This window comes from Coenobita brevimanus, chromosome 84, assembly GCF_032717465.1.
Source record: "Coenobita brevimanus isolate Jiangsu-jjx chromosome 84, ASM3271746v2, whole genome shotgun sequence".
NCBI lineage: Eukaryota > Metazoa > Arthropoda > Malacostraca > Decapoda > Coenobitidae > Coenobita > Coenobita brevimanus.
The window spans coordinates 48,109,850-48,120,163 of NC_137037.1; the positions used below are offsets into that span (position 1 = coordinate 48,109,850).

Genomic DNA, 10,314 nt, shown 5'->3' on the forward strand with positions numbered 1-10,314 from the left:
CCACAAACAAACAAAGAATAAAGTAGGGTAATTTAGTAAAAGCCTCACATAATTAAAAATATACAGTACCTGGCTATTCATGCAGAATCTTCCTGAGGGTTTTCAGATCACTTGACTTCTGAAGAATGAAACATCATCTCAAGACAATTCTACATTTTTTTTTTTTTTTGGTTCTATTCTAGTAATAAATTCATAAAAAATTGATAAACTAAATCACAACAATCATATGAAAAAATAAACAAGACACTGCACAAAAATGTTAAAATTCCACATAAACCATACCTTGCGTTAAAGAACTACAATACTGGTACAATTATAACACCTACTGGGTAATGATCCTTCAGTTTAACCAAGTGTTCAGAAAACAAAGTACTCCACTGCATCACTATGGTTATTATTACACCAGAGCTGTAAAAAAATGATCTTCCACGAGAGAGATGTATAGACAAGTCATATTAGTACCTGATTATGTGGAATGAACAAATAATTTATCTTTTATGGCATGTGCATGGGTGATGATATGTGATGTGGGCTGGGCTTAGTGTGGATGAGTGTACTGACTGCATTCTAGGTGGCAGAGAGTCTTTGTAGCACCCCTTCCTTAGCCATTTATTTTACATACTGGTACTACACCTAAACATTCTTTTGCAGGCTTCTTACATAATTTTAATACAGACACAGCTTGTATCAATGACACACCCACAAGAGGATTACAAGCTGTATCTACGAAGAATAAATCACAAAAGATGAGGGGTCACATTATCTCCAAAGCCACTTACAAAATGGCCAAATGTGAGACATAGTCAAAAGAAGAACAATAGGAACCTAGTGCCAAAATCCAGCACAAAGCCGGATCATCGGCTACAAGTTGTGTATGCTGGGTGGGCCGGGAGCACAGAAACGGTGTCGTGAAAGAAGTGGGTCAATGGAAGAAGTATATTATATCAAGACGTAGTCAGAGTGAAAGGCAATGGCTGGTGAGGTTTTGTGACAGGAACTGGTGTTGGGGCACTGTGGCTAATTACCCTGTGCTACTGGGACTGGCAAGCCCCTCCAAGACTGGCATCATTACACAAAAATGTTATAGTCATTGACTCAGCTTTCGCATAATATTTAGAACCCTTCTATGTAGGTTAGAAGGTACTATAACACTATATACACAACAGACAATGCATGTATATAACAACAGTATAATTTATAGGTGACCATAGATTTGATTTTGTATAAAAATCTTTTTCAGTACTGTACAGCCCTTTATAAGAGCAAGACAATGTAACCTTAAAAAAAAAAAAAAAAAAAAAAAAAAAAAAAAAAAAAAAAAAAGGTGAAAACCACAGCAATTCATGCTCTGGCTGGAAGGAGTGTGGTTGTAATGAGATGTGGCCTGTCAAGGAAGTATGTGGGGCTACATGGTGGTATAGTCTAACTGCACATACAACTGTGTAACCCCCACAGCTGTGAAGATGGCACGTGTTTGTTGTAAGAGGTATCTGGGGTCTGCAGCGGCTGACACCTCTAGCTTCATGTTCCCAATGTAGGTGTCGGAGCATAACGTCCAGAAGTGTGCATCCTGGACACTGAAGACTCCTGGGAGAGCAGTGACCTTATGGTAGCAACCAGGCAGCACCCCATCCAACTCACGAGGCGATCGCTGCATTAAAATCTCTAGGGATGACCGTAACAGACCTAAAACACTGACCAGGATAAGTAAAGCTATGAAAAGGGAGCAGATAGGGTCAGCTATCATCCAACCAAACAGGTACATCAGCACTGATGAAACAATGACGCCCACCGAGCCCAGAGTGTCTGCCAGGATATGTAAGTACACCCCCTGCATGATGTGTGAGCCCCCTCCCCCTCCATGGCTGTGTCCAGCATGTCCATTGTGCATGTGCCCATGGTCACCATGTGAATGACCATGCCCATGGTCATGACTATGGCCATGTCCACCATGACTGTGGCCATGACCACCATGACTGTGACCATGACTTCCTCCATGCTGAAAGGCAAATATACCAATAAGGTTCACTATTAAACCCAGGACGGAGACCACAAAGAGACGCTCATGTTTTACCTCTGGGGGCTCCATTAGTCTCTCCATAGATTCGGCAAAGATGAAATAGGACACAAAAAGGAGCAGAAGCCCATTGATGAAGCCTCCCAAGATCTCTGCCCTCACATAGCCATAGGTGTAGCGGTCATTGGCACGCCATTTGGTGATGACCTTTGCTGCCAGACCCACCAGCAGTCCTGAGCAATCAAAGAACATGTGGAAGGCATCTGATATAAGGCCCAGGCTGTTGGTCCAGATGCCATACAACAGCTCTACTATCCCAAAAGTCAGATTCAAGAGAAGGAAGAGGAACAGGTTGCGTGAATCAGCATCGGACATCACCAGGCGCACCACCGAGCCAACCATGTCCTTCAGACGAGGTCGTGACAACCCTGTCAGAGGCTTGGTGTCCTCTACATCTATTGTGATTGGCAGCATCTTGACTGAATTAATGACACTGAGGGAAATACAAATTTGTCTTTTCCTCTATAGGGTGCTATGATTATGCTCCCTTCCAGTATGAAAAAAAAATAATAATAATAAAAAATAAAAAATAATAAAAAAAAATGTCACTAAGTACTTGTTCTAGCAAACATTCTGCACCAGGGGCAATGTATATATTAATATGTTATTTTCATACCGGTATTAAGTATCCAATAATCAGGTAATGAACTGTACTTTAGTAGCTAAAATGCACTTCCATCATATTTTCTGTTCTATACACAATTGTACTTCTTTTCGTAAAGAGTACATACTGTTACTTTGTGTAGTTTCACTGATCATTTCTAACTAAAAATACCGTACCAAAAATCTCTATTCCCATCACTTCATAAAACATAACCTTTTCTTCAGGTCACAAGAGTTTACTAAAATGTTTAAATATTCACTTGGTAACTGGTACTTGGATGAGTGCCATGCCAGCCACCCGGCCAGGGCTGCTACTGATGCTGCTCCTGCCTCTCACTGCAACATCTGCAATGATGGGTTAAACGTTACTACACACAGGCAACACTTAATATGTCTACCATCACCATTATCATCTCAGGCCCAATTCCCATATAGAGGAAGGGGTGACACAGGATCCAGAAGGAGGGACAGCATGTAAGAACAATCACCCAGTGTTGTTGTGAGCCTGAGATCATTTACACATGAACCTGATGAACAGCAGGTAACTGGCCACTTCAGCCAGGTATCTTTTGCTATGGTATATTAACCCGTTCAGTGCCGAATCCTTTGTCAGCTTTTGTGCCTAGATTGCTGAGGGCCTGGGTGGCAAAGTTACATAAAATGCCAGTCTTTTTCAACTCCCCCCCCCCCCCAATGAACAGATCTGAAAAGTGGTCAAAATAAGCCTAGTGATAGTAAAAGTGCTCACTTTTCCTGTTTTCTGCCCCAAAACAGGTGTTTTGGTCCAGCATGCCTAGGGTATTTATAGCATGGAAACGCAACCTGGTTTACGTAATGAGGCCATAGTCGAAACACTGACGATGGGAAGTTGGGGTTCTGTGCTACAAGTACGCAGCTACTGTATTTTTACATTCACTTTTTTTATATAACTGTATACACTACGCATCATCATTACTTTGCTCATCACTTGGAAGTTCTCCAACTTCAACTGGAAGTTGACAGTAAGCACAATGTCTTTGGCAGCATGGCATGACCCAGATTTGCGTCACATGGCTAGTTTCAGAAACCGTCAGCAGGTGATGTGGATAGAGAATAAATTTTGGTGTGGAGTAGGTGGATGCATGGAGTATTTGTAGTAAGGAAATGCAACCTGGTGTGTAATGTGGCCATAGTTGAAACAATAATGATGGGAAGTTGGGGTTCTGTGCTAATATTATGTATTTTCACACTTTTTTTTCTTTTTTTTAATTATATTGGTACAAGGCATGGGAGGAGAGGAGGGGTGTCTGTCATCCCATTATCTATCACACTCTATGGGCAGACTCAAGCAGTTTTGCGCAAATTTGAGAAAAACCGTGTCCGTATATATACGGACTTGGCAATTTAGGGTACCGTACTATGAGTTAGTCCATATATATATATATAGACTCAGCTATTTTGACACTATTGGTTTGTCCGTATACATACAGACACGGCATGGAACGGGTTAAAGGCTTGTCCACTGTGGGAGACTGAGGGGTATTTTGTGTTTGTACTTAGCCTATACTGAGATGTGTTGGGGTGGGATGCCTTCATGTGGTGGCACTGATATAACTAGGTAGTTTCACACTTCCTAGCTATACGTATGTCCCTCATCTAATTCTCTATCCCCTGAAAGGAAGATGGTGAGCTGCAGAAGGGAAACTTAAGTTTACAGCCAAATGGGTTCAGGTCTAATAAAAGCCAGGGGTTGCAACTACTACTAAAGCAGACGTGAAATTAGGGAACTTCATCATAATCTAAGTGAACATACCTCTCTGGGAAGGGCAGCTTCTGAGGGAATTCATAGCCAAAGATTTTGCATGACTTGTGGCTAAGTGTTTATGAAGTGCTATGCTGGATGGAGAAACAGGGATGTTTCTGAAGGAGATTGAGTAGCTGACTACTGAGAAGTTAATCTATTTTTATTTGTGCTGGGTGGTAACCATAAAACCAAATTTTGGCACCTGGAGGTTTAGTGGGTAATTATTGTGCTCCAATCGGATTGAGCTGGTGAAGGTTTATATCCAAGGGATGGTTGGGGCATATTGCTCATGTAATGCCACTCAGGGATGAGTGAGATTGGTCGCTCTCATCTTAAATGTCAGGACCAACTGCCTAGCCCTGTACGCTCCTCATGGGGCAACGTAGGATTGGATGATGGATGGATGGATAGATGGTGGGCGAGTTGCAGCATATGTACAGCATATGAATGGAAAGGATCTTGTGCTTGCTATTTTTGTTGCTGTTCCCCTCCAAAAAATAAACAAGTGGCTCAAAGACTACTAAGTAAAGGTGTACAGAAGTGTGTTTTCAAGAACAAAAAGGATCAACCAATAAACAAGGAAAATAAAATTATATTAGGGATAGAGGTAAAGGTACACTTTACTTAAAGCAGTAGAAGAACCTTACCAATTCAGTTCATATTCCTCCAGTTTGTTTTCTGTATATTTCTGGCTATTTTCAGGGTGGCTAATTACCTCTTCCTGCCGCAAAATGTCCCACTTTTTATCATCATGTTCCTTATGCCGTACCTACGGTTGTTTGTTTACGGCGTATGGAAGACTCTTACTCAATGTACTGAAAGACAGATTTTGTTTCCCAACTGGATGATAGGTTAGGTTAGGTTAGATCAGATAGATAGATAGATGGTACAGCTAAACTAGGTTAGGTTTGGTTTAGTTAAACTCTTAGGTTAGGACAGCCTCTTCTGCCATTAAGCTTGATAAATAAAACGAGTTGACACAGCGGAACATAGTTAAAAACAACAGGGGAGACAAATTTTGCATGAAATGTTTATTTACCATCTCAAAAATAATCAGAAAAATATAACGGACCATCAGGAAGAAGGGAAACTGATTTTGTAATGTGCTTCTACTGCTTCAAATAAAGTGTACCTTTACAGAGATAGGATAAGTTTGGTAGGATTAACAAAAAGTAGACTGGGTTAAGTTCGGATAAATTAAGACAAGCTGTTATGAAAATTTATGTTAGGTTTAGCTGAACTTGCACTGATACGGGTAATTTTGTGTCCAAAATGGCATTCTGAGATGGTGTCCATCTGTTTTAAGCACTGCTGGGAGTTGTAAACAAAGAACGCTTTATAAATACTATTCATCTATCTATCTATCTATCTATTGCCAGACGGCATAATCCCGTAAGGAGTGGTCATTTGACTTTGAGTTATTTGTTTTACGGGGAGGGACACTAATCCTCCACCAACCCACTTGCTCACTTGTAAAAGTAATAACACTGAAACTTGAAAACTATCTATCTATCTATCTATTGCCAGACGCCATAATCCCGTAAGGAGTGGCCATTTGACTATGAGTTATTTGTTTTACAGGGAGGGGCACTAATCCTCCACCAACCCACTTGCTGACACGTAGGGAACACACTAAGAAAATACCCAAAGACTCACATGCAGCATTCTGGTATAGCAAAACCTGAAGAAAACTACAAAATAAGCTGTTCCCATGTCTCCTTGAAGATTACCAATAAATGAATATATAGCTACAATAACTACCTGGTACAATATGTGTCAATACAAAGGTGAGGCCCTAGGAAGTTGGGGAAGACTCTATGCAGTTGGGGGGAGGGGTAACTTGGAAATGGGTGATTCATAACAGAAATTAATATTAAGACTGAATTACCCACAAGTAAAATCTGGAAAATAGCAGCTTCATTACTAAGATAGTTATCAATACTGATATGTGACCTTGATGGTATTCTGAAGACATGTGCATTAAGGTCTATATTGCAGGTCAGGACTTTTCATAAATGGCTCAAATTTAAACTATAAAATGTGGCCCAAATCTGAATGTATGAAGGGAACTCAAGTCAAGTGAACTTCATTTAAAACAAAAGGTCAAAGGTGATGGACGTCAGAATACACGTGTCATATCCATTTCCTCAATCTCATCTGGCCCTGTAAAATGGTCACTGGTGCAACTAATATCGTAGAAAAATTACTTTCATACCAAAAGTTGCCGATAACTCTTTACACGCCAAAAATATTCACCCTCAAACCCCGGCGCCCGTCTGCTATTTGACAGATGAGAGAGGGACCAGCTGGTCATAAGTAAAGTAGGTCACACAAGTATTTCTCTGGGTCCTATGCCGTATAACCTTAATGGATGCTTTCTTCTGGTTGATTCCTTAGCAGAAAGACCCGCTCTAGCAAAGTGTGGCTGCGGGAGATGAAGAGTGAGTCAAATGCATCGCACAGTTGCAGACACACTCTTCCCTCTGCCAGCGGCAATGGTGATGATGTACACAAACCTCACTCGGAAATCAAGTACGTATATAAGGTTTTTTGTTTTGCTAAGAAGAAAAATTTTCTTTTCTGCATTAAACATAATACAACTTATCAACTTGATAAGACAAATATTTTGCCCATTTACTTCGAAAACGCTTTTATCAACTCGGTAGATTCATGGAACACTATGGGTTTCAGCGATACTACAGAGCCGCGGGCATTTTGACATCTCACAACCGCAGACCCGCTTCAACATTGGCGAAAACATTGCTCTGGAAATGTTTGAACGAAGCTGTACCGATAATTATGAATCGGAGGTTTTAAATGCCATTTTGCGCAACAGGTTAATGGAAAAGGGTGCAGTGGCAAATTTTGAGGTGCCGGAGACCATTATTTATATCTAACTTACCACTTATTTACAGTTTATTAACCACATTGCTTCAGGAGAAATCCGCTAAGTTGGCTAGAATCGTCTTCCTGTAGCATGAATAAGATAACAAAAAAATGCGTTTTCGTAATGAAAAATATAATGGAGATTTCTTTAACTCTTTGCTACGAGAGGTCTCCACTAACGTGTACAGTCATACGATGGTGAGAGCAATAAATATACCCCACTGTGGCCTACTTTAAGTCCCATCTATGTCTGGTATGGGACAGGTAGGGCAGGGAATGCAGGTTGTCATGGGGCAGGTATGGTGCGGTAAGACTAGGTTGAACAAGCTGAGCTGCTGATGAATGGAGAAGGGATTCCCAGAAGGTGAAGGTGATCTTCTGTAGAGTTTACTGTATGATAGGTGAAATAGAAACTTAGTTTTTACCTCTCATAGGTTAGCACACCCTGTTGGGGATTTCATGAATTCCATTTCAATGTTTGTTAAGGCTTGAGGTAGGAATGCAGCTGGTCCATAAATAACCAACATGGGTGAAATGAATAAGCTAGTCTAGTTCCTGTGTCCTGGGAGCATACGTGGCTCACATGTCCAAGCATCGGTCATGTACAGTACTTATGGCAGGTGTGGGTACAGCCATACAGGACCACAAAGACCACTGGGTGAGAGCAGAAAGCCTAGCTCTGACCATCTGCAGCCCTTGTAACAGTTGTTGGTGCGGCTGCGTGGGATTATGTGGAAGCCTGGGTGAGTACGGGATACCTCTGTCCATGCTGAGTCTTCATGGTGGGTGTGAGTGCGTGCAGAATAGCAAGGAATATTAAGGATCGAGCACAACACATCTACATGGTATTTAGAAAAGCATAAACGGAAGAACCTTCATTTAGTTTACTTAGAACCTAGAATGATACAAGAACAGTCAACAATAATCCCTAGAATGATACAAGAAGTCAGCAATAATATGACTATAGTCCAATGCTGGGAGCTCAGCCAGGGGGATCTGGAGGCCGTTCCCCTCCTGCTGGTGCTGGACTTCCATTTCCTTAGGAGTCATGGAGGATGATCAATTGTCCCATGCAGTGACCTAGGGACTGGGGCCCACTTTCTGGTAAGGAAATGGGATGTGGTCCTAGAGACAGATCAGACGAATCCCTTCAGTGTGTTCCTTTGGAGTTCCTGGCAGGGTAGGTGGACTGGGCTTATTGGTAGGTGCAAAGCGGTAAGCGAGGAATGAGGTGACCCACAGCCGGGGATGGTTGGTGTGGTATGTTGGGCGTGAGGAGGCCTACAGGTGAGAGTGTGTGAGGTGGCAATTTGGGCGTGAGATGACCCAAGGGAAGGTGTGTGGTGGCAAACTGTGTGTGAGGTGGATCGCTTTTGAGTGTGTGAGGAGACGGTGTTAGGGGGCACGTTTGGGTATAAGGTGGCCAGTTCTCACAGCATGTGAGAGGTTCGGGAGGGTAATTTTGTTACGCAATTAGTACATAGCAGGAGTCCTGTGTAAGGCCCATTTAAGATACAGGGAGAAGGGTGATATGCTGAGTGGGGTTGGAAATTTAATAACACATCTTCCTAAGCGATATATTATGCACATTATAACCCAATACCCCCTTGTATGTCACTGATGCTAGCGATACTAATAACATTCAAGAGAATGTAAAAGTGTTTTGTGCAAAATAAATCGCTAAGGATCTTCCTGCGCTGGTGATCTTACTTAACCTTTTCAGTAGCATGCCATTTTTTTACATTTTATTTGTCAAATCACCACTGCAGACGACCAATGGCTATACTGGGTTTAGAAGAGCTCTCTCATAGTGAAGCGTTTAGAAACAATCTCCATAAACCCGTTCATTGCTAAGACATGATCTATTAACGTTCTTGAAAAACCCAGAATTTATTAAATAAATGTACGTATTTCTACACAAACATTAGAACTAATGCCTGACGCTAGTGTGCATCTGTTAATAGGCCTCCAATTTTTTTTAATACTGCTTAGTCTGAAGATGATGATGATGATTAGACCTACTGAGCCTAGACAATCCTAAACTGAATTAGACCCATTCAATTAAAAATCTTCTCTAGCCAAGCAAAACCTGACCTTAGCTAACCTGCACATCTAACTTAACCAGACGCAGTCAAAACTGTTCAATTAAATGACTTAATCAGCCTTAACCTTTCCAATTAGAAATTGAACTACTTTAGCCTGATTTAGGTATTTCAAATATTAGCTTAATTAATTTGCACAGAATGGTCAGATTACAAGGTTAGGCCATTTGCAGTTTTTTAGGATCTGCTGAGAGTGATCGCTCTGGTCAAGAGATTAACACATCTCTATACCTTACATAAAGGTGGTGGGTTTTCTCTTGGTGTCACAAGTCATGTTCCTCTTTACTCCTTGATTTGTTGGCCGAGTCCTCATCCCACCCTTGCCGGTGCAGTATGGAACGACAGAGAAAACTGGGAATGCATCCTGAGTGCAAGCCTATCCCGGACCCCTAATCGAGTGACGTCATCCCACAATCCACACTAATTTTGCAACCCGACCTTTGGATAGGCTCTCGTCCTTGCTCTCAAGATTTGCTTGGAATTAAATACTTTGGGATGTTAAAGGGTTATAACTTGGTTATTGTGTACTTAGTGGGTCAGTTAGAAAAATGAAGTAATCAAAGACACTGTGATTTGAGCCAAGGCAGTGATATATTGTATCATATTATGGAAGCCTGACTTGACTGGCTCAAATTCGCGCGCGGGTCCTGCCAGACGAACACTAGGGTGCCGTGAAGTTGTCTTACTCCTTGGGTGGCAATGAGGGTGAATAAAACGACCGAAGGTATTACAATGTGTGTAGTGGTGTAATGACATGTATAGTGTGGTGACAATGATAACAGCTCCTGACAGAGATGCGGGAAGGGAGGCTGGGCGATAGGATGGTAGGGTGGGTGGCAGTGAGGTAGTCAGTGGGTGCCGGG

The 10,314-nt window shown here is 41.7% G+C and overlaps 1 protein-coding gene across 1 annotated transcript; it reads right to left on the reverse strand.

Moving 5' to 3' along the window:
• Nucleotides 1–1,360: 1,360 nt before the first annotated feature.
• Nucleotides 1,361–2,578, reverse strand: ZnT86D (solute carrier family 30 member 7). Its single transcript, XM_080280437.1, has one exon. It carries the CDS (start codon nt 2,489–2,491, stop codon nt 1,406–1,408), a length of 1,086 nt encoding a protein of 361 aa, XP_080136563.1. The 5' UTR covers nt 2,492–2,578; the 3' UTR covers nt 1,361–1,405.
• Nucleotides 2,579–10,314: the final 7,736 nt, after the last annotated feature.

Bases quoted from the DNA above. Each gene is read 5' to 3' on its own strand.
- ZnT86D (XM_080280437.1), bottom strand. From the start codon at position 2,491: ATGCTGCCAATCACAATAGATGTAGAGGACACCAAGCCTCTGACAGGG.